Below are 25318 nucleotides of genomic sequence, written 5' to 3' on the forward strand. Positions count from 1 at the left end.
CCTATACAAGCTGGCTCGGTCTCAATCTGCTTTGTAGAGGACAGGTGCCCACATCACTAAATCCACATTTGAGGCTATTTCTGAGAGTTTTGGTAAAGAGGCCAAAACGATGCAAAGCTGAGCTGCATTTCAGTTTGCAGGAAGGGTGCTGTCAGGTAGGGCAGGGGCGCATGTCTGGAGCCGCTTGCATCACCTGCTGGCTTTGGTGCTGGTTAAGGATGCTGGCCTATTTAAATCTTGGGCGGGAGGGCCTAGGCCCACCCAAAACTAAAGCCCCGCCCCCAAACTGAGGGAGGGGCACCAGCACCAGGATCCAGCTGATTTCTCAGAACAACAACAGGCATAGGAGTGAGGGTCAATACAAGGGCACCAGCTGGAGACACCAGGCAGAAGACGCTGGACAACGCCCACCACTCCCTGAAGGAATGAGCGGATGCTGTCCAGAATTTGTGAAACAGTGAGGGACAGAAGTAGGCCCCAGTGGAGGGAGCTGGATTGACTGAGGTCCTTTATTTATTGGGCACATCAGGGACCGGGCCTGTGCGAGCCGTCCCACCAACCTGCCTCAGCCATGAGGAGGAGGGGAAAGGCAGTTCAACCACCAGGCTAGTCTCCGAGTACGTTGGTGGTCGTTTGGGCACCTGCCCATGGGGAAATTTACTCAGCTACCCCCTCATCCATCCAATTAAATGTCACATGGGCCAGCAAACAGCTGTCACAAAGCGACTGCGTTCAGATCCAGAGACCTGGACTTGAGCCAACAACCGGCGCTGGATTCAGGGAACTAACCTGAAGTGATGAACCCTTCGTGATGTTGGCACTCCCTGGAGCCATCCAGAGCAGAGCAGGCCAGGAAACAAAAATAATGTTGCAGATAAGGGGAAGAAAAACTCCCCTCCAGCCCTTAGCACCCCCGGCGCCTGGCTCAGGGGAAGGATTGGCTGTCAGCCACATCCGGCCACAGCCAGCTCCCCGCTTCTGAGCTTAGCACACAGCCCAGGAGAGTGTGACAGCAGGCTGTTAATTAGCAACAGAACACGTTAATCCAGCCGGTGACATGACTTCAGAAAATATATTGACAAAGCAGCTGGAGGGTCTGGCTCATTTCGAGGGCCTCAGAAAGACACTGATCTCCCCCTCGGTCTCTCCTGTCCCTCGGTAATCTGCAAAGTCCCAGCTTTGTCCGGTTTGCACAGTGCCCCACTGGAAACGCAGTGCCTGCCCGTAATGGGGGCCCCGTGGCTCCCAGCCCTGCCTTGGAGCAGTGGGACTCCTGCAATGTGCTGGGATTCAGGGGCCGTGTTGATCGCAAGCGCCTCTCCAGGAAACCTGCATGCGTTACATGCTCCTTGCGCTTCAGGCCTCCCTCTCTGCCCCTGCCTCAAAAACTCAACCCCCGTTCGGCAGCTTTTACAGCTGAACAAGGACATGTTGTTGGTGTCGCTCTTAGGAACCCTTCCAAGGCCTCCCCCTCTGCAAAAGCATCAGCGCACGAAGCAGCCGGAGAACCATTTTCTACCGTTTGCGAGTGCCTATTTGTATTCCCAAGCGAGTCTCCGTCTCAACCAGGCAGGACTGCCCTGCACTATTTCTCTCTGCAGTTAATTGGATAGCCGTCGGCAGAAGGTGACCGAACACCACTCGGGATGGAAACGTTCCTGAGATCTGGGTTTAATGACACACGCTGGTTATTGCGGGAGGAATTAACCCACAGAGAGGTTGGTTAATGCTTACTACTGTCTCAGTCATGCAGCAGGGATCATTGTGACTTCAAGGGCTGGGCCCAGCCCAGTGCTCGGAGAGGTTTACGGGTCCTGAAAGCATCTGTCCTGCTCCACCAACCAAAGCACCTTTGCAGCCAACGTCTTTGCAGCCAGAGACGTTCAGCAGTCGCCTATATTTGTCATTTGTTGTTTGCACGATGGTTGTGTCTATGGACCTCAGTTAGGGATCCAGGCTCCCCATCGTGATATGCCTCACGCAAACACCTAATGAAAACACAAATCCCCGAAGAGCTGCTTGCATCAAGAGCTAGGATTAGCAGTGGATTCTTCAGACCATTTGAGAACAGGGGCTCAGAGGATTTTAGCAAAGATATGTTGGAACTCCAGTGGCTGGGGAGGAAGCAAGCTGCTAATCAGAATGGCGTGATCTCACGGTCAGTGGTCTCACACCCTGCAACCACCTTTTAAGAGTGCAGAACAGTTGTCCCTAATACTAGGGGACCCAAAACCTTGCCAGGACCATACTGGTCTCTTAGTCTAGCATAGCAGTGGGCCTCAGCCCCAAAGCTCAGATCCAGATTTCTCCCCAGCTCAGGGTTTTTGTTCATCCCCTTACAAGCAGATGTTCCTGAATCTCTTCCTCCCCAAAGCCAAGGGTTTTGATTCCCGTTCTAGTAGCATGATAGTCTTGGGACTCATTCTGGGCCTAACAGAACAAGTCCCAGATCAGTGTAACCTTTGATCTCTGAGATGATATTGGGGTTGGGTCAGTTTGGGATAAGCAGAATTAAAACATGTCAGGGGAAAATGTCCATACAACCAACCCCACAAAGCCCCTGCAGGAACACAGGCTGTGAAGCTCTTTCCAAAGGATTCAGACTGAAAAAAGCAGATCATGGAGGACTCCAGGCTCCATAATACAGAGAGCTGAGTGCTAGAGGTAAGTAGATCCTTGGGGGACTTGCCAGACACTTTTGGATGGTCTGAATTAAAACCACACCAGCTGCTTCCCTTGCCTAATCTGTGAATTGTGTAACAGACTTTTGTGCTAGAGCAGAGAGAGAAAAAACAAACAGCCGTTCCAAGTGATTTCAGTGCTGGTGAAGAGCACTGAGGGGCAGCCCTGGAGGCTGAAGGCTTCCCTTAGCGAACAAAGTGGACACAACATGAACAGGATCAGAGCAATGTTCCCCAACACCTCCCTCCAGACCTGCCTCAACCCTCATCTTTGTGCTGAGACTGCTGAGCAGGGCACCGAGGAGAGTCAGTTGCAGCATGGGTCTTGTAACGCAGACCCCTCAGCTGAGACCATCAAGTCACTGCACACAGAGCATCAAAGGGTAACAGCTTCCAGTTGCACTGAACAGCCCACTTACAGCCAGAAGGCTGCATGTCTCATTGCCATAGAACCGAGCTGGGGTGGGAGGAGGGAGGGCAGAGCTGATCTGGACACTGGGGCTGGATATTGTCTTCCCCTCCTCAGAAGAAGAGACAAAAAGAAAATTCAGCTGGCAAGAGGCTTCCCCAATGAATGATCCATCAAGGTAGTAATGGAGCAGCAGGTCCCTTTGAAAGGCCGGGGGCTCTATTAAAAGCCTCGGAGCTGGAGGATGTGCTGCAGCCCCTCCTAGGCTGAACCCAAAAGGTAGGGCATCGGAAATGGAATGGAAGATACCTTCAAGAATCGTCTCCCGAACAAAGCTTAAACAAATACTGAACATACGAAGGGCCTGGGTTGTGGCAGATTTCCGTCCAGCTCTTAGGCACTGGGAGCAAAGAAGGTGGGTTTCTTTCTGCTGTTTAAAAACAAACGACCTCCGGAAGATGCTAGGGAGTCCTCACCCCTCGTTTTCAGATGGCCTCCCAGTCTATACATGAAATCCAGTCGGTCCTCTCCATTCAGGTATCCCACTGGGATGGGAGAGCCAGAGTCAGGAAAGTCTATGGTGCAACTCAGTGTACACCACTGACTCCACAGACAAGCCCCACCTGGGAGAGCCGGCCATGCCCCAGCCAGTGGAGAGCTGTTCCCTTCAGTATTCCCTAGGGCTCTGGCTAATTAAAGCACTCCAAGGATGATGCTCCCGTCACTTCAGTTCAGAGTTTATTCCCCGGGGGGATATTTTTCATTCTTGGGATGCTCTGCTCACATTTCCCTGTGTTCAGCTTCATCCAGACCTCCTGTGACCGCCCCTAAATAAATCCCCTCCCTTCCTAGTATCACACACTTCAAATGAGACCACTGCTCAGCCCCCCCCAGCACCTTCTCAAAGCACTCTGCAAGCACAACACTTTAGAAAGTCACTAGTGCTGGTCAAGAGGCCAGGGCACAAACCAACAACAGTGGAAAGCCCTGGGAAACCTTAAGGTCAGGAGATTCCTCATCTCCTCTCAGCCGGCAGCAAAGCCCAGTCTCCGATTTAAGGTCTAGGTGCACTGAGTCACTAGACCAAACCGGCTTTACAAGCACAAGGCCTCTTGCCATTAGTCCCTCTGCAACTGGGAAGCCTTATCCAGTTGGCGTGTTTGCTCTAAGCCGGTTATAAACACCATTCACCTGACTTCAGGATCAGGCCATTGCGTTCTGGCTACCTTGTTAACAGCATCTATTACCTGAGCATCAAGCAGCTGAGAGTGGACATCCTGGTGGGCCTGCCGGAGAAGCTTGCTCTCCTCTCGGAGTTTGAAGACGGTATCTGTAAGAGGAGGGAGAGAACACAGGTGAACACAACGGTTCGGCTACGCACGGCTCCTCGCTCGCATCCCGTTCACTCACGAGGAAACGCCGGGGCTCTCAAAGCATGAGGAAGAGCAGGTGGCATGGCTAGAGCATCCTCTCAGATACAAGCCACCAGCCCCCCCGTCAACCCAAGTAACTCCCTGCTCTAGAGAGGGACCTAGACACCAGATGGCAGCCGGGGGTGGTCAGGGGCTGTCATCATTTTTATGCCCTTTGCTGGTCAGAATAAGAGGTTTTCCTTCACTTGCAGCTCAGCTGTTCTCCTGCCGCTTACTGGCAGGCAGGTAGTCATGCCAGAGCCCCTACTCTGGAAGGGGGGCGCTTCAGGCAGGGCATCTGTGACAGAGTATGGTCAACCCCCAACCACATACAGCAACTGCAGAGCGCATCAGACCAGGGGGCCAAGCCAGCACAGCCTCCCGTCTCCTCTCTCTCAGACAACCAGTGGCTTCAAAGGATGGTGCAAGAAAGCCTGGAGAAGGCAGTTTTAGGTTAACCCGGCCATTGGGAAAGTTACTTCCTAACCTGTTCAGCGGCTGGCTTATGCCCTGAAGCATCAGGGTTGTACTGCTTGCAAACTCTTCGTATCCTCACGAGAGCATGAAAGGCTACGCACCAATTCCCACATACCGCATTGCACTGAATACAAGAAAGGACTCTGTATCCCCAAGGGAAGAGACAGACTGTGCCGGCCTTATTTTGGGCTCTGCCTGAGGCTGTATTAAAACACCACTAGAATCTCAAACCTGCACTGGTGTGTATTTTAGCCTGCAAATAGATCGGAGGGACCTCATGGCAAGCGAGTGTGTGGTATTTTCACTCCTCATACAGCCACTGGGAGTGGCTGGGTCATTACACATATTGACTCTATTTCCCTATGTTAGGTATCCTCACACCTTCTGGTCAACTGTCTAAATGGGCCACCTTGATTATCACTACAAATGTTTTTTTCTCCTGCTGATAATAGCTCATCTTAACTAATTAGCCTCTTACAGTTTGTATGGCAACTTCCACCTTCTCTGTATGTATGTATATCTTCTTACTATATGTTCCATTCTATGCATCCGATGAAGTGGGCTGTAGCCCTCGAAAGCTTATGCTCTAATAAATTGGTTAGTCTCCAAGGTGCCACAAGTCCTCCTTTTCTTTTGGAGGATACAGACTAACACGGCTGCTACTCTGAAACCTAATTACAATGGTGTCTCTATTCACTGTGCATGTCACTCCCGAGGGGGGGAGGGTCTCATAGCCTGGGTCCAGCGGTTTTTCTAGCCCTGCAGCCTGTGCCCAAGTCAGCTGACACGGGCCAGCCCTGAGTGGTTTATTGCAGCGTGGACATACCCAGCGGGGCCAAGATGTCACCTTTTGTCTTTAGAGCTTTTCTCTAGTGCAAGTTCAAACCTGGTCAAATCTGCAGAAAGCAGAGGGGTAGCTCCCCATGACGGGAGAAATCCGAACCGCATGGATTAGAGCAAGGGCCTGTAAGGGGGAGACCTGGTGTTACTACACATAAAGTCCTATAACAAGGGAGTGGAAAAAAACAGCAGGGAACATAAAATGGGGGTGCGCGTGGGGGCATGGGAGAGAAGCAGACCCCAGCTCGTTCAGCACTATTTACAAGCCTCAGAGGTCTTTGAAGAATCAGTATACAGTGATCCAAGGATCACAAAGTACTCTACAAAAGTGGGTAGTATCTCCATGCTACCAGCTGGGAGGCAGAGACACAAAGCAGTAAAGTGACCAGTGACACAAATGAGCAAGAGCCGAGAACACAACCCAGCTGCCTTGCTGGCAAACACCCGTTCTAACCACCTCCCTGGCCCAAGAGTGGGTAATTCTCGACACAACACCTGGTAAGAACCTGGTAAGAACCACCTGGTTTCCAGCTGCTCTGATGCCTCCTTTATTTTCAATGACAGAGGGATCACTTATGCTCTTTCATTGACCGGGGTTTCAGCCACCACCTTCCCACAAAAGAAAGATTTACCAGCCAGCTTAGAGTTAATAATGCAGGAATGGTATCGTACCAAGTGAACGAGCAGCCGGGAAGATGGGCACTGAATGTCCATTATCTCAGGCTGAAGTCAGACTCCTTGAATAGATTTTTTCCTGCCCCTAAGTGGTTTTTCTGAGCTTTATTCCCCCTTTGCTTTGATAAAAATCATTTTCCTCGCTGTTTTTCGCTGTGTGTTTCCAAGAGAGAGATGGAATCAAATATTCGGGTAATCTGTTTAGCTTGCACGTAGGGTTTATTTTTCCGCCCTAGCAGCATTACTCAAATATTAGTAAAAAAAAAAACCCATCAGCAGCTTTCACTCTCTCAGACCCAATCCAGGGGCTAGAAATGAACCTCGAAAATTTCACGATCTCAATAAAAATTGAACTAAATAGACATGCTCTGCAGGAATTAGAGGTATCAGCATTCCCTGCAGCAATTTCTGCCATTAGAAGAGTTTTATGTATGCTTACCGCGAATTAAAAAAGGGAGGGTTAAATTTACTCCAAAATGTACCATATATACTCGTTCATAAGCCAAATATTTTTGGTAAAAAAGGGACACATCAAAGAGCAGGGGTCGGCTTATAAACAGGCCTACACCAAAATGTGATGATTTTAAATTCTATGAAATCATTGAATTGAATATCTAATACATTGTCATTTTGTTTTCCTGGAGCGTCTGCAGGTATGGAGCCCCTCAGTTCGCTGTTCCCAGCCAATGGGAGCTGTGGGAAGTGGCATGCTGAGGGGCTCCGTGCCTGCGAACACTCCAGGTAAACAAAACCTCCCGACCTGCCAGCGGCTTACCCTGATGGGCTGGGAGCCAAAGTTTTCCAACCCCTGAAATATAGGGTCGGCTTATGAAAGGGTCATACAGTTTTTACTATTTTTACCTATCCACCTTGGGGGGTCGGCTTATAAATGAACGGGCTAATGAATGAGTATATAGGTAGGTTCTAGAATTTACGAGACCGAGTATCCGAGCACCTCTGTGTACCAAGAGAATTAGTTTGGTGGAGTTTGTGATGGAGAGGTGTGCCAGAAGGATACGTCCTTTTTGTCCGTGATATAGACAATGGAGTAACTGCCACAGTCAAAATCAAAGGGGGCTGCAGCAGAGAGTTTCCAGTAAATGTTGGCCTGCACTGCGGATCCACTTTTTTGCACTTGTCTTGGACATGATAAATGAGAATATCCGAAGGGAGCCACCTTGGAATAAACGGTTCGCTGGTGACTTTGTGATATGTATGGAGACCCGGCAAACCAACTCTGAACAGTGGCAACAGGGTGAAAGTTGAGTGAACGCTGGTAAGACTGAGGTGATGAAAGCTGAAGGAGGACGACACACCATAAAAAGAAATCACAGGCAGACGGCTTAGAGAGTGAAAGAATACCTAGGATCAGTGGTTGCGGACAATGGTGCCCCCCAGCATCGCGCAGAAGCTGCTTCGTGCAAATGGTGGGAGCTGACCCACATGTGACAAAAAGATGCCAGTAAAGTTAAAAGGAAGAGAACATAAAACTATAATTCAACCTATCCTAATGTACGGAACAAAAAGACTTGGCCAGCCACACGAAAATAAATCTGAATGCTCTCCATCACAGAGAAGAAGGTGTTGAGATGGTCAAATGTGACAGAAAATGAAATGAAATTATAAGGGGCCTAAGATTGGATTGCCCCAACTGAAGACAAGTTGAGGGAGATAAGGCTACATTGGAATGGACATGTCCAGCAGAGATCTGAGACTCATAGCGATAGGCCAGCCCCTGCAATAAACATGGATGGAAGATGACCAAGGCAGAGGCCAAAAGCTTGGTACAGGGACCAGATATCAGCAGACCTTACAGAGACCAATTTGCAAGACAGCCAGGTGTACAATCATGAGTTTTGGAAAAACTCTATAAAAGTCGGCAACCCCAAACAGGGAAGTGGCAAGAAAGATGATGACAATGACTTAGCAAGATTAAAATAGCCTGATCCCTTGGCCCTGTGCCATAAGCCACAGGGCAAAGGCTCCATCTAGCTGGCTTTTTGAAGTGTTCTTTACACACGTGCTGAGCAGCACCCCTTCTGAAGGACATGAGCGTTATACTGTGTACAACATCCCAGAACCAAACTCAGCACATGCAGTTCATCAAACCGCCAATTGCGAAGCAAGAGATGGGAAACTGGAGTCGGGAGAGAAAGAACGTAGGGGCTCAGCCTTCAGCTCCTCAGAGGAGAACAGTGAGGCGAGAATTCAGATGTTGATACGCAGACGGTACTCAGAGAAAGTAGGTACACACAGGTGTACTGTGGGACACAGGCATGGAGAATCCCAGCTAGACCCGCCCCAGCGTGTTTCTATCCTTCTGCTCCAGCAGAAGCTCATGCCACGTGGGCAACCCACTGGCTAGCACAATAGCACTTCAGAGCCTTCGATTTTGGATTTGGACAACCCTTAGGATCCTCCAGAGCAAGCCGTTCCCTTCCGCTGTGTCAGTGACTCATCATGCAGCACCATGAGGACTCTGGGTACCAGAACAAGGGCCCAGATACCATGGTGAGGGGTGTGGTAGCAATACCTAGACCCAAAGAGGGAGGTGTGGAATTTCAGTACTGTCCTGCCCGTTCCAGGCAGTTTGAAAACTTCACTGCCACAGAGGCCATGTGCCTTCCATGCAACTTGTGCTGAACTTAAAACACTCACCACTTAGACTAGTGGGGCCACCCTTGGGCAGAATTCTACTCAGAAGACCCTTAACTGGGCTTCCCTACGATTCGCCTGAAGCTTAGTCAGTGCTCATGATTGATGCTGGGCGACATGGTTCAGCCAAAACTTCCCTCCCGCCCCTGTGAAAAATGCAGATGTGGCGACGCCGAAACATTTTGTGATTCTGTATCCGTTTCACCAAATGGTTCGTGTAAAACAAACAAAAAACCAAAACCCACCCCAAATTAAGAAAGTCAAAACTCCTTTTCGGGTTTGAGACTTCAACTTTCATTTGTTTTAAAAAGGCGTAAAACCCACTCAAAAAATCGAGATCAAGCCTTTTGCTTCGGGTCGCATGACACGTCGTGTTCGACCCAAAACACATTTTGGAAACTGCCAGCGAGCCAGAAACTCCGTTCTTCGCCCAGCTCTGCGGGTGAGAACCCTGGGGCCAACGGCTTCTGTTTACCCACAGGACAGTTTCTGCATGGCTGGCAGCAAGGCAAGCTTCCCCACGGACCCATGCCAACAGGATGCATCCCGAACCTCCTGCGGTGAGAGGCAGTTCATGGAGCCTGAACTCTTCAGGCCTTGGCCTCTTGGCTCAGACTGCCAATGGGGATGGTGCACGCTATGGACCCTGGGAACCAGACTGAGACCCAAACTCACTCAATACAGACCATTAAACAGCTTTCTGTCTCTACTGACCCAGCCTCCCTCCCCTGCCTCTCTCATACACGCATGCCCAACTAGCCTGTACTCTGTTCAGGATCCTTCTGGCGTTTGCGGAAGGGAACGAGCAGGAGCTCACAGGCAGAAGGGCACCCTCTCCCACACCCACGCCATCCGTCGCGCCTTCTGCTCCCAGTGGCCCAGCTCCCCGCCGCGCTCACCCTGCAAGCCCGTGACTTCACTCTCCTTCTCCCGCTGCAGCTGGGCGTATTTCTGGCTGTGGGTCTCCACCGTCTTGCGATGCTCTAGTTTCAAGCTGTTCTGCTGTAGCTGCAGGTCAAGCAGCTGTTTCTTGACATCTTCGTGCTGGTTCTGAACGGGGAGGGGGAAAAAAAAAAAAAGCAACACTCAGGGTTGGTGCAAATTCCCCCCCCCCCCCCAGCGGCTGTTTGATCCCCTCTGCTGGGACGTTTCCAAAGCACTGCCAGCCCACGTAGTTGCAGTCCCACCTCTATCACACCTCTCCAGTATAGGGCCCTCTCTGCAGCCCACCTCAGCCTCACACCCCCGTCTCCAAAGTCCCCCTGGCAGCCAGGAATAGAGTCGAAGCCAAAAGTCCATTCCATACTTGTATTTCCCCTGGCCCTCTCCCCACCTAGACACATGCTAGAATAGTTTACAGAGTAACAGCCCCATGCCCTGAATAGCCACACCGGATGCTGAAATGCCCTCAGCTCCACTACGCAATGCTATTTCCTGGCCTATTTCTAGTGCTGACCACCCAGACAGCATTATTTTAGTGCAATCTCACCAGGCTGGACTGATTCATAGACATTAAGGTCAGAAGGGACCATTATGATTGCCTAGTCTGATCTCCTGCACAATGCGGGCCACAGAATCTCACCCACCCACTCCTGGCAGGCATCTGTTCTGTCCCTGGACACAAGCGTCACCCACACCCTCTACTTTACACACATGCCCTGGAGCTGGAGGGACACCTGTCCAGGCGAGAGAGTTGAGCCTCCAAGCGCCAAACAATCCCGGCCTCTTGGCTGAGGCTGTGAAGGCCAGTCAGTCAGTCAGAGCTACTCACGGCGGTGGGTGTCAGGCTGTCAAAGCATTTCCGATGGGATCTGGGACTGTGACCCACCTGCCTGTTTCATTCAGCCCTCTGATGTGTTTCAACCGCCAAGTAACGCTGCCCCGGGTGATGCTTGGGGCCGTGAAGTTCCCATATGGGAGTAGGAACTCCTGAGAGCTCGGGATGGGGGATCTGGATCCAGGCTTTTGGCTCATACCCAGTATGAAAACGGCAGCAAGCCACAAAACTGCCTGGCCCTTTAAGCCCAGAAAACTTCATCTTACTGCCAACGAAAGCAGGCCACCTCCTGCACTTCCCACTGTCATCTCACTGGAGGCTGATAGAAGGGAGGAGAGGGGACGCAGAGATTTATTTTCAGGGATTCTTTGCCCTCTTTTTCCCCCGGGGTAGAGAGTGAAGGCTTCCTCTTGAAGTTGGTTCCTGTAGTGAGGTGCCAAACAATTCCAGACACATCAAGGAGAGAGTTTCTAACCCTCGCTGAGGGAGGGATTTGGGGGAGGAGGGACCTGAGAAGGCAAGGAAAAAAACGTCTCGGTTCCGAGTAACAGAACAGGGAAGAAAGAACTGGAGACTCTCCATGGAAGCCACCCATCCTAGCACAGCGCATGGTGCACGTTAAGCGGGAGGGAGTGCTGTTACTTGTCCCAAAGTCTCCAACCGGCCGATGGATTTAGCATGTGTTTTCTTGGAGATGCTCCTCACCCAAACGTTTTCATTGGTCTGGCACATGGTTCTGGATTTCACCCAACGACCATGACCTTCCCTCACCATATGCATGTGGCACACTGCGCCAATCCAGACGTCCTTTCCAGAGCTCCTGCCACACTGCGGGACGTTACACGGAAAGACAGAAGAGGTGTCCACGGTGCGTGTAGTTTGATCTGCTAAGCCAAGTTTCCTGAGTCCTGCACCTTTAAACAGGACCAAATTCCCCTTCCTACCGCCATTTTGTGTCCCGATGTTGCCTGCCAAGCACACACACACACTGAACTCTTGCATGGGGAATCTACCTTTGTTCTCTCTTTTGGGTTTGCCTTCTGAAAACCTGCTAGCTGCTTTCCCCCACTGCACCAAACTGCTAGAGAACCCCTTGCGGGGACCCCCTCTCCACTAGTACAGACAGCTCGGAGCTGGAGGGAGTCCCACATCTGCTGCCTCAATCTGACCCATGGGGGACATGTACGGCCAACAGGCCACATATCAGCTCTGCTCCAGACAAAGGCGAGGGCACTGGGACCAGGGGTCTTAATAAGACTCATGGGCTGAGCTCAGAGGGAGTGGAGTTTCAAAAATGCAGGGTGAATAATTTGAAAACAGACTCCGTCTCCCTGCCCTCCCCACACTAGAGAACAAAACATGTCGAGACATCCTTTTGCTCAAACCCAATGAACCAGAATTCACCTCCTTTTGGTTTCCCATAGTAACCCATGGAGTCCTTCCACACTTAGTTTGCCAGCACCAATTACATATATAAATCGACCGGCTCGCAGGTGAACTCCTGGCCTTTCAATACAATAACTCTGCAGGGCTGCAGCAATCATTCCAATTTGTTTCCCTTAAATTATTTTTTTAAAATGCCATCAGTGCTTGGAGTCATCCTCGCGGCTTCATGTAACAATGGGATGTACTTTTATGGGGCCTTCAGAAGTCCATAGCACAAACCGTCTCCTGCTGAACAATCTTACCCAGAGCAATAAGGTAAAGAGAGAGATGCCAGGGAGGTCCTCACGTACATATAGTACGGATGAAAATAGTATACCAGGATCCACAGAGTTGTCCCAGTGCTGATTTAGGATTTGTACTGCAGTAGCACCTGGAGGCTCCAGCTGAGATCTGAACCCCATTATGTAAGTGCTGTATAGAGAAGAGACTGTTCCTGCCCCAAACAGTTACAGTCTAGATAGACAAAGGAAGGATTACGATCTCCATTTTACAGAAATAGGGAACTGAGCAAAGAAAGACTAATTGACTTGCCCATGTCACCCAGGGAGTCTGTGGCAGGGTCAGGAACTGAACCCAGATCTCCAGAGTGGCAGGGCCTGTCTACACTGCAAAAGAGGTGTGTCCTTAACTTGGGTTAGCGAACTTGAGTTAAAATAGCAGTGAAGAGATGGCAACTTGGCGTTTAACCAGGATTAGCTGCTCATGTTGAGCCCCAGGCTGCTCTACGGGCTTTAACCCGAGCTGCTGTGTCCTTACTGCTATTTTAACCTGAGTTAAGCTGAGTGAAAAACACATTTTTTTTTGCAGTGTAGACATACCCGTTGTCCAGCTCCTTCATCACAGGAGCATCTTTCCCAGCCTGCCATTTTAAAAATAAGCTACAAAGAACTGTAATGGTTTGTGAACACAAGGCTTACTAGGGGTCCAAAGCAATTTAAACTTATATGCTCCAGGGGATTGGTCAGCCACAAATCAGCCTCAGGAAAAATATTCTGCTTAGAGCAAACTTAATGGTTTAAAAAGGTTTGTAACTCAAAAGTGGGAAACATCAAGAAACAGAGAAAGTGAGGCAGCGAGGTTAAATAACTTGCCTGAGACCTCAGTCAATGTCAGGGAGAGAAGCCAGGAGTCTTGGCTGCCATTCTACCCTTTACAAGTACACCGAGTATTCACACACTGCAGTGTACCAAGCCAGAAGTCTGGCATACACGGCACATGGTTCATTTTATGAGCGCAGGAGCACTTCTCAAGTCACAGGAGAGCCTGGAAGTGGGTCCCTCAATAGCTCCAACAGGGTTGAAGCGTCCATAGCTTCTGGAGGATTCTCTGCACCTCAAAGTCTTTAAACCACGATTTGAGGACTTCAACAGCTCAGACATAAGTTAGGGGTTTGTTACAGGAGCTGGTGGGTGAGATTCCATGGCCTGCGTTGTGCAGGAGGTCAGACTAGACGATCATAATGGTCTCTTCTGACCTTAAAGTCTATGAATCTAAAAGCAACTGCATGAGTGAGGAGGACATGCTCCAATGTGTGGAAAAAGGCATCGAGCATAAACTCAGCAAGAGAGATAGAAGCCAGTGGCAAGTTTGGAGCCAGAGACAGAAGGTCTGACCACTGCTTTCGGCTTCAGGTTCGCCAAATTCCTATAGACAAAATTACAGGAACAAATTTAAATCTGGAGAATGACCCAATGCCACTTGTTGAAGAAGCATGACCACCACCGTCCTGGTTGTGAGCAGGAATTGAGTCATGACACTCTACAATTTGAGAGAAAGTCTAGTAACTGAGAACTATAACAGACTCCTCTATGCTGTGGAATGGCCACGCACCGGGTTGAGAACACACTGAATAGTGCATTGCACCAAGAACAGAGAAAGTGATGTACTGCAAGCAAGCTCACATTTCACATTAATGAGAATTAATTAGCACTTTTAGCTGCAATCCTTCTCTAATACATTTCACAGTGGACTCACATAGGTCCCTTTTTAATGTGATTTCAGCCAAATATAGTTTTAGATTACTTTCTTACATTAAAATAATTGATTGACTTAATATAAAACTAAATTTTTACTATTAATTTTTATTAAATTTAATTTAAAAAGGAATTCGTGAAGAGATGCATCTTGAATTAAATTACACTGATACTTCATTAGCCTTGGATCAATTTTTCTTATTTATTTATTTTAAACATATTGGGTTGCAGAGCAAGTTTTGTGCTCAGTTTTTGGGTTGCTGACCAAAGACTGATTTTAAAGATCTGACCTATGGGAAGGATGGTCCAATGGTTAGAGCACTAGCTGGCAGCCAGGGTTCAATTCCCAGTCCTGCCACAGACTTCCTGTGTGACCTGGGGAAACTCACTTAGTTTTTCTGTGCCTCAGTTTCCCACATGTAAAAAAAGGGGAGGGGGGAGGGGGCTAATCCATTCCTACTTCAGAGAGGTGTTGTGAAGTGCTCAGATATGATGGTAATGGAAGCCATAAAGTATTTAAGATGTATTACGGATCTATCATAAAACTTCATTCAGTGTTCCCTACATCAAGCCCTTCAAATTGCAGCTGAGCAAGAGTATATCTTTTAGAAAGACATCTAGTCTTGGAGAGGTTGAGAATCACTGATCTGCGCCATGTAGAATACAGCATAAGACCTCCATATTCACTTTCCTGCTCAGAGGGTGTGCAGTGCCTGAGACCTCTCTGCCAGCTGCAATTTTAATTCTGGTCAGCATCTGGAAACATGCATTACAAAATAAACAGGTTTCAGAGTAACAGCTGTGTTAGTCTGTATTCGCAAAAAGAAAAGGAGTACTTGTGGCACCTTAGAGACTAACCAATTTATTTGAGCATAAGCATCCGATGAAGTGAGCTGTAGCTCACGAAAGCTTTAACCAATTTATTAGAGCATAAGCTTTCGTGAGCTACAGCTCACTTCATCGGATGCTTATGCTCAAATAAATTGGTTAGTCTCTAAGGTGCCACAAGTCCTCCTTTTCTTTTTACCAAATAAACAGTTCTCTTGTGGCTTACAAAGCAGCTCTGCAAATATCAGTTGATAAAAATGAAGAGGTAAATCATACATGCCCTGTACCACGAGTGCTAGGAAAATGCCATTCATTGCAAGTTCCCAGTGTATGGCAATGTCAGGAGGTCTTGGTCTAAAAATCCCTTTCATTCGAATCCAGCTCTTTGCCTTTGCAGACAGTAAATGGTGACGATGTGCATTCTTCTGATGAACGTTTAAAAAAAAAAATTCAGTCTCCACTCGAGATGCAAAGAGATGAGAAATCACATCGCTGATGAGACAACAGGAATCCAGACACAGGCTTCTGCTACTTGTGGAGAAAGCCCTGCACCTTCCCCCATGAGACTCATTTCCTGTTACAAATGTTTATCACACGCAGATACAGAGGGGGCAGCAGCCCCTGAGTCAAGCTGGTGGCATCTCTCATATACGTGCCCTTTCCTCTAGGAAGCCAGAAGAGGGCCTCAGTTTCCCCTCAGTGGAAGGGGGGATATTGTCTACTTTGCAGGGATTCTGTATCCCATTTGTGAAGCAGGTTGAAATCTGAGGATGGGAGGTGCAGTAACAGCACCAAGGATCAGTTGTACATGCTCCCCTCTCAAACAGGAAGGCAGAGAGTGTTCCAGGGTCCAGGTGGAATGGGAGGGGGGGAGTGATGGAGAGGGTCAAGCCAAGCGTAGAAAAAGACAATGGGACATTTGTCCTGGGCAAGATCTGCTCCCACACAGGTCTGTGCAAGACGCAACTTGTTTCACAGGAGGCCCTGCTGTGTTGTGTGCAATTCCCCCTCCTCCAATTTTGGTTCTTTTGGGCAAAATTTTGACAAAAGGCCCATTTAATATTTTTGTCTAAAAACTTGTGGAAATTTGTGTTTCCCCCCCTCACATCTGACGCTGCAAAGCCAGATTTGTCTGACAAAGAGCTTCCGCTCCACCCCTCACTCGGCACGCAGCCCCCGGTAGAGTCCTGAACATGCTCTGGTGATACCTGTAGTATTCCCATTGTGCAGAGGTACAGATATTAAGGACTTCCCAAGATCATACAGTAAGTCACTGGTAGAAATGGGACTGCAAGCCAAGAGTCCCCAGTTCTGCCGCTCTAACCACTTGACAGCACAGTCTCCCAGCACCTGTGTGCTAGTCAAACCTTTTGTGAAAGGCGGAGAGGTTCAAAGCGAGGGGGAAATGACTGTTGCATTGTTTCCAACATGACCCCTATTGGATCACAATAGGAGGGCAAGATCCATGGTATAACCCCAGCACAGACAGTTTTCACCAGTCAAAGAGGAGGAATCATGCACTGACTTACCTTCAGTATCTTATGCTGTGAACTGAGGGCCCCATATCTGTTCATAGAATCTTGCTGTAACAAAATATCATAAACACATTAGAATGCAGAAGATACAGAGGCAGATCAAAACCACACATCAACATCAGTGTGGCTACTTAATCATACCATTAAAAGTACCTGCAAGTCAGCGTCCATGATGTTTGGTCTCCTGTATAAGACTAAGTGTTGTATCCATTTAGCCTAAGAAGGGTCACTTCTCAGTGAGTGCTGCTAGAATGGATTAGTTTAAAATAACTAAACTACTCGTTTAGTCTGGGCAGGAAAGAGTTTTCCTGTCCAATAAGACTTCTTGACATTTAAAAAAAAAAGAAAAAAAGAAATCCGATCACAAATTGGACAAAAACTTGAAAGCTTGAAAATTTTGTTAACCAAAAATCCAAAAACATCCCTTTGGCCGAGTTAAGCAAAATGTTTCTTTTTGATAATTTTGAAACATTTCATTTTGATATTGACTCATTTTTTTAGTGCAAAATTTACTTACATTTCTACGTGAAAAGTTGTTTTGAGACCAAAAAACCCTCAGAACTTTCTGGTTTGACAATACTGAAATGAGAGATTTTAGCAACCTGGAAGCTTTTTTTTTTTTTAAACCAAAAATTTTTCAGCACAGGTGTTTCATCGAACCCACCCGTTTCACAAAAAAATATTGGTTTCAAGGAATTTTTTCCAGTTTAAAGAAAATGAAGGGTCATATTCTGCGCTCACAGTGGTGTAAAACCGGAGTAACTCCACTGACTTCAATGGAGTTACACCAGTGTAAGTAAGATCAGAATCTGGCTCCCGAGCACACGCACTGAGATGCAGACAGGGAAATTAATTTTAATTAAGGGGCAGGATTCTGCTCTCATTCCTCTGGTGTAAATGCAGACTAATTCTTGCTGACTAGTGATTCTCACCCGAGCAAAATGGGCTGGAGGAGCTTTGTAAAGGAGAGAATTCCCTGGGAACTGGGATGAGGGCTCTTGTTAATGAGCTGCAGGGGAGAGACAGACAACACAAACCCTAAGGCCTCGCCTACATGTGAAAGTTACACCAATTTAACTAAAAACCAATCTTTGTGCTGGTTTTACTGCATCAGTTTAAACTCCTGGATATGGGTACAGCTACCAGTTATAAACCACGTATCCAGAGAATGGTTTGCACTGCTTGAAACCAACTCGATTTTAATCAAACCAGTGCAGTTAGTGTGCAGACAAGGCCCAAGACCCAGAAGGCAGGGCCCAGATTCTGTTTTTCCCTGTGAAAACTCAGAGCTTGCAGGGTGCAGGATGTGAACAAGATGCAGAATTGTGGCCTTTTCACAAGCATCTCTGCTCAGATCTGTATTTGGCAGCTTTAAGTAGCCCGGCACAGATCACAGGCAGCACCATGGAATTGCGAACTAAGCACAGTGTATAGTTGTTGCAATCTTCTAACCCACAACTCAAATTACATATTCAATAGGACCCAAAATATTACCACCAAATGAGTTTCAGGGACACAATTGCTATGGAGCTGCATAGCCATCAGTCTCTTCAGCAAGTATATCCACTATGCTAATTCCATTACTGCGTGGTATTTAGCAGTCACAGTGGAACCGATTAAATGTTCCACCTAGTCTGGCGCCCAGTTTCCAGCAGTGACCAATTTCAGATGCTTCGGGGAAGGAGTAACAAGTCCTATAATCTAAAGTGAGTGAGTTACCCTAGGGATGTATTTCTTCCTGACCCCAGCCCTGAAGCATGAGGATCAAGATTCCTTGTCGTTTTCTCCCCAGTAACTGTAGATGCTCTTCACATTCACAGGAGTATCTCACCAGTACACCCCATTAACTTCTTCATTACAAGTGAATATACTATTTAACCATAAAGGTTCCCCTTTGTTTTCTGTGCTGCTGTATTCATGGCACTTGGCAAACTGCAGTGAGGATATAAATGAAGAGGGGCTCTAGCATTTGCACGTCCAGCTGTCAGGGGATTTAACACCACAAAGAGTAGTTATGGGGCTGAAAACCCTGGAATGGGACCAATCTTGCATTATTTCAGCCCCATAAATAGAGACAATAGGAAGCCTGTGAAAATCAGATGCAAACGCTGAGCTATCTGGGCCCCTAGGGACTCGAGTAATAAAGTTCTGCCTGAATTCAGCAACACTGACACTTTCATTGCTGCTGGTCACACACCATCACATGCAGTGAACAACGGCCAACACTTATGCAAAGCTCTCTGTTTTGCAAAGGGTCAGGGGCTATGAATATGATGACAAAGGACTCCCATCTCCATTGAAAGATGCCCTCACCCCACCCCCGAGGGGAAAAAGACACCCCCCTTTTTAGCAGATGGGGGTTGGCAGTAAACCCCCCCCCCCTCCCCCGAGACGCACTGTTTTGCTCTGGCTCTCTGCACCAGGTAGCTGGTAATTTAATATGCACATTGTTAGTGACAAACACCCACCACCCATTGGGACGGGGCTGCAGGGGGAGAGGTTGTTGCTACTCATGATCTCCCCTGACTCAGTTCTGCTGCCGCGCTCCCACCCACAGACCAGGAGAAACCATTTACCTCCATCGCAGGGACAGTGTCCACAACTTCCCTGCAGTATAGTTCCTCTCTTCTGGGCTGTCCCTATGCTTAGTTTCTCAGGTGAATAGAATTCTGTCCAATACAAAGACAACTGGCCTTTCCTTTGCCAATAGGCAGCTGAGCAGGACTCCATGATGCCAGGGAGGCTAGAAGTCCAGTCACTCAGTTTGCCATTTACAGATCTGGACCAAGAATAGGGACTTGGGCTAGCAACATCCCCAGAGAGAGACAGTTCTTTTCTCCTTCCCAACTGAGTTGAAATAGACCCTTATTCACATAAGACTAATTGTTTGTATAGACAAGTTCACAGCAAGCTGGGGTGTGAATCTACTACACACTAATCTGTCGCGGACTAACTGGCCATATGGACCCTGCTGATGCGTGTTAACAGTTTGGGCTTGTCTACATGGGAACATCCAGGAAGATTAATCTGAATTAACTAAAGATGTGAATTTGAAGTGAATTAGTTAAACCACATTAAATCCCAATATGAATGCTGTTATTGAGAATTAAGGTGGCCTTAATAATTCAGTTTAGTTTAATTCACTTTGGAAATGAATTCAAATAAACTGAATTAAGGCCACTTTAATTCTGAATGAAGTGGTTCACACAGGTGTTAATGAGGTTTAACTAATCCAGTTCAAATGCACACCTTTAATTCATTTGGATTAATTTTTCTGTATGCCCTCATGTAGACAAGCCCAAACTGTTAACGCAAGTCAGCAGGGTCCACATGAACACTTAGTCCACAGCAGGCTAGCGTGGGATGGATTCACACCACAGCTTGCCAGGAACTAAACATTCACATGGACAAGCCCTTAGACCATTAATGATGAAGTGACCCAGGATTCATCCTGATGGGATACCTACTGGCCCAAAACTCTAATGCCAGCATCATCCCCAATGTATGTTGGTGTGCAGCTGTGGAAATATTGAAAGGATCTCCCTCTCTCAAACACACACAGGAACATACTGTACCTACCTTCTCTTTGTTGAGTGCCTCTTGAGCTTCTAATTTATACACCAAAAAATCTAGAAAGGAAAAAAGAAGAGAGTGTTTAATTGGATGGAATTTACAAGGATCTGTTTTATAATTTTCAGAAGGAGAAAAACGCCTAACCAGGCAAAAGGCTGATCCAGCCAGATGGAATGCAGAACCTTTTAAGAGACTTAAAGAACACCGAGGTCCTGTCCGCTCTGTGCGATCAAAGACAGTGTAGTACTTTCCATTAAACCTGTCCGCCCTGCTGTCCTGGCCAAAATTTCCCTTCTTCCCAATACAGTATAGTGTTCTAGATCGCTGCCACTCTGCACCCCAGGAATGGCTGCATTTCAGCAGGTGCAAAGATTGCGCAATTCTTTGGGGTCCTTCGAGACGAAAGATGCTAGCAAGAAATACATTTTAAAGCTACACGGTGGCATTTCTCCCAGCACGGTGGTGGGCTTGAAGGAAAACATCAGTGGCAAGCTGCAGCATACACAGGTGGAGGAGGCAGTGTATTTTACAGCAAACCGATTTATCTGCACACAAATTTCCACAAGGGCTGGCTGGTGAGCACTAGCCACAGTGAGCCAAAGCCGGCTCCAGGAGTCCAAAGAGAACCTTGGGCCATCTCATCCTCTCTCAGACATGATTTACATAGGAAGGCTGGACTGTCAATTCCTTAGGGCAGGAAAAGTCATTGCACTGATCGGGGTCCCTAGGCTCTACCATAAAACAAATCATAACAAAATGATTCAAACAGACTCAACTTAACCCACCGCAAGAGGCAAAACGTGAAGATAACAGTGTCTATGATTAAGGAAAACACAAGTATAGCTGCATTAGATCCAGAAAGCCCTTTGAAAAGATGGCCTGTCCTTTCCTGAGGCTTCATTGCTTATGCCAAGCAAGGGACCCAGTTGCTATCTCTGGCCTCCTCAAACTCCCATGACTGCTCACCTCCCTTCAGGGCCCGCTCCGCTCCGTCACTGCACCTCAATGGGGCCCTACAGCACCAAGCTGCTATTCCGGGCTTGTGTCCCCTTGCCTGCTTCGAGCAATGTCCATCAATCCTGATCTGCAGCATCCCCCACTAGTCCAGTCTGGGGACAACACATAACCACCTCATTGTTGTCCTGCTCTGCAGCATCCCCCGATATCCCAGTGCTTGGGCCTCTAATTAAGCTGCCTGGTTGATGCTTCGATGTAAAGAAGTGTCCAGCAAAGCCAGATGCACACATTTCCACGTGCAACCCAGCTCCAGTAGACAGGCATAAATAGCACTGCATTCAGTTCTGTCTGCACCAGCCAATGGCTCCTGCAAGCCTCATGAAGGTGTATCATTTATTTGCTACACTGCGTCCTCTTCTTAGGATGGGAGGTTAGGTGAATTCCCCACCCCACCTCGGTACTAACTAGATCTGATCACAGTATTGTAGATCTGTCACTGGAATTGGGAAAGGGATTCAATTATTCGGTGTCTTCCTGCGTGCTCCTCCCTCTGAATCAAACACACAAATAAGAAGGGCCTTTTCATGAAGAACGTGGCATTGGTGCTCTCATGCATCTCCCAAATTCCCACCACCAGGGTTCCCCTGCATTCTCCAAAGGACTGTCAGTGCGGGAAGAGACGCAGCTCCCATAGACAGCCAGGATCTGACAGTGCCAGCCCTCGTTGCTGACGGTACCACGTCACGGGAGCAGGAGTTAACACAGAATAGTTAAACCCCATAACACATTGGTCGGCTTGCAGAGACCAGCACAGGGCCAGGAGCACCCATGCTTTGTTCAATCAGTTCTAAAGCCAGAGATTCCCTCCCTTGCCCAGCTTAGTCATCAGGGCCACAGTGAGATCAGAAGTGAGCTCCTAGGAAGCAACAAACAAAGGGGTGATACCTTTGGGAGCACCAGTGTGCCTCAGATTTCTCCTTGCCACTGCGAGAGCAGCCCCTCCAAGAATCCTTCTCTGTGCTCTTACTCCCAAGAAGGCTGTGTAAATCACTACTGCCAGGAGGCAGAGTGGCCTAGGGGATAAGGCACTGAACTGGGAATCAGGAGACCTGGGTTCTATTTCCTGTGAATGACCTGCTGCGACTAGTCATTTCCTGACGTGGTGCCTCAGTTTCCCTTCACCCACCTTTATTTATTTAGATTGTAAGTTTGTCACGTAGAGTGCAAAGGGGTCCAAATCTTGGTCAGGCAAGAGGCTATGGTATTTGGTTAGGCTAGGTAATGGCTCTATGAAACTTACGCCCCCAACTTCCTTAGAAGCTTCAGAGAAACAGAACTGACGCTAACTGCTGTGTCACTGGGAGACAAGCACATACCACTCTGCACGGATGCGCTGGGGGTGAAGCTTTACATTTTACCCCCCAAAATGCCGAGCAAACTGTAGCCCAATATCGTACAGACTTGCCACCCTCCATTTAAATGGCACAGCAGCACATCAGCTCAGTGCACAAGCTCTTTGGGGCAGGGACCATCTGTTGGATCTATGTCTGTACAGCACCTGGCACGATGGGGTCCTGGTGCAAGGACGGGACTCCCAGGTGCTACCACAACACAAAGAATGGTAATCAAACCCCCCTGGGAAGGGATGGGTACAGGGAATTAATGCATTGGCCTCGCAGATCCTGGTAGAGTAACCGTGCCAACGTCCTTGTGCCCAGTCACCAAACCACTACATGGTTTGCTATATAAGGCTTCCCAAGAGGGGGCTACCCTCCTGCAGAGTAATTGCAGAGCATACAGCTGGTCAGGACATTGGGCCGTGTGTGGTGAAAGCTAACTGAAGACAGTGCTACTCGTCCTTCACTTCACGAGCATCCAATGCTATGTTTGCTTGAAATAAATGGTCTACTGGATCCAGTCATGGAGAAAAGCTCCTCAGCGTTCTTAGAGCCAAAATGCACACAGCCCGGAGCCATTCAGAGTCCATGCACGCTCTGCAGCAATCCCTTTGGCAGTCGCCTCATTTCCTAGAGCAACGCTGACAAACTATGAAAGAAATCTAAATATTAGAAGACAGACATTCAACATTTGAGTCAACTATTTATCCACAGACTCATGACAAACTTGGCTGATACATGTCAACGTTTCCAGAAATGCAGGGAGCTTAGGAATGAGACCAAAAGGGATAGACGTATTTCTCCACATAGCAGCTTTGAAGATACAAACCAAGCTGTTAAATTGCCAGCAACATTCAGGGCTAACGTGATCTGCCATCCAGCATTCAGAGCTATGAGATACAGGCTTTAGCCCGTTCACGTCTTATTTCCTATTCAATTTCGCGGTCTTAAAAATAGACATGTTCATCTCTGGATTTCAAGCTAATGGGAGGTTTTACAATCTGTAGCCAATGTCAAGAACGAAGAGCTGGCAATAATGCTATTATTAATTATTATTATTAAGAAGCACTAGGCAGCTGCACATCTTCAGAGCACCTTGCAAACACTGAACCTGTAATGGCTGTATTGATTTTTGTGAAACTGACCAAGCTAGTTCACCTTGATGTAAAGTTTACGCATTTAAAAAGAAGAGGCACGGTCCAGTGCTGGGTTTAGTTAACAGGTTTGTGGAACTCAGACGTTACGTCACAGGTGTCAATGCAAGAGCCTAGACAGACGGATTGTTTAGACAGGGACTAAATACAGGAGTAGGAGCCATTAACTCCAGAGTTCCAATCCCTGATCTCACACCACCTCCTCCCTTTGTGGCCTCAGGTGAGTCACTAACCATTCTGCCTCAGTTTCCCCATGTGTCAAGCAGGGATAATTCCCACCTACCGCCTCATGAGGATGTTGGGAGGATTCATTAACCTTTGAACAGTGCTATGAAGGTGGAAATTACTCTAGGTGCTGTGCGTTATTCCCTAGCGAGACTATTTGAGTTGCTGCCGACCTCTGCTATGCCTGTGCAAGAGACTCACCTTCTTTAGTCTTCTTGTGTTCCCCTCGCTCTTTCTGCAGGGATCGTTCAAGCCGGGATCTGTGCTCATACACAACTAGGGACGCGAAGAGAAAGGGAAAGCATGACATAAACCAGCCAAACAATTATGCATTCCCCTGCATTTGCTCCCCATAGCCACGGAGTACAAGTGTGTATCCTGAGCGTCCCCTGCAGTGGGACAGAGCATCATGCAGAGAGGGGGAGTGGACTTGAGCCAACAGGTCTTTCCTCCTTCTAACTCCCCCTTCCTATTTCATGACTAGGAGACAACAGGCCCTGACTTTCTGGACAATTAGCCCACGGTGGCTCAGGTGTACCAACAAGGCCCCCGCCCTGCGCTGCACAGCCAACCTTGGCTCCCGTGTAAATTACACTTCAGAACAAAGAAGAAGGGCCAAATGGAGCAAAAACCGGGCTCAATGCTCCATTTAGTGCTGGGACTGCATCACGGTGGAGTTACTAACCCACTGGGGGGCCAAAGCTGGTTATGCATCAGCAGCTCTGTAGGGTTAAACAGCCCATGGCGAACCAGCTCGGTACAGATTGCTGAGTCACATCTCTGGCTAAGGGCAGTTCTTATTGATGGGGCTGCTCAGCACGGCTGCACTCCCGCAGGCAGGGAAGGAGAAAGGATTTATGGAGCCTCTGCTCACAGAGACAGGTGCAAGCACTTTTTCAAGAAGGCACAGAACTGGAAAGATGTTCCTGGGGCACGAGAACAGCCTCTAATTGAGTCTTTGTCCCCTGGTTGTTTCTATTGTTCTTCATGGGAAGGGAGGGATGGAGCAGGAATTCATCCTGAAGCCTGAAAGAGACAATCCCTACAATACAAGATTCTCTCACACACTCCCAAAAGGCCCCAAGATCAGCACTATCCAAGGGCCTGGGAGACTTCTGTGCAGAGGCAGAGGGAGTTGATGTTGCACTAACAACAACGTCCTAGGGGGCTACGGAAGGTTATTACACTTTGCCCTTGAGTAGCCCTGCGAGCCCAGGATTTCAGATCACCTTATGGAGGTGGCTAAGTTTTGCCATCCCCGTTTTACAGAGGGGAAGGCGGAAGCACAAAGAGCGGAAGCAACT

At 48.2% G+C, this 25318-nt stretch overlaps 1 protein-coding gene across 4 annotated transcripts in view; it reads right to left on the bottom strand.

The window, feature by feature from the left end:
- Window positions 1-25318, bottom strand: part of LOC140900196 (uncharacterized) — a 72256-nt gene that overhangs the window by 28983 nt on the left and 17955 nt on the right. For 3 of the 4 annotated variants that reach the window (XM_073317042.2, XM_073317041.2, XM_073317039.2), the window contains exons 2-6: window positions 24216-24290; window positions 20288-20337; window positions 16703-16756; window positions 10049-10199; window positions 4338-4420 (exon numbers count right to left, since the gene is read on the bottom strand). In XM_073317042.2, the coding sequence (XP_073173143.1) occupies window positions 4338-4420; window positions 10049-10199; window positions 16703-16756; window positions 20288-20337; window positions 24216-24290 (413 nt within the window). The remainder of the gene's footprint in view (window positions 1-4337; window positions 4421-10048; window positions 10200-16702; window positions 16757-20287; window positions 20338-24215; window positions 24291-25318) is intronic. The other variant, XM_073317040.2, reaches the window with a different exon arrangement.

The sequence above is a fragment of the Lepidochelys kempii genome, chromosome 18 (assembly GCF_965140285.1).
Source record: "Lepidochelys kempii isolate rLepKem1 chromosome 18, rLepKem1.hap1, whole genome shotgun sequence".
NCBI classification, from domain to species: domain Eukaryota; kingdom Metazoa; phylum Chordata; order Testudines; family Cheloniidae; genus Lepidochelys; species Lepidochelys kempii.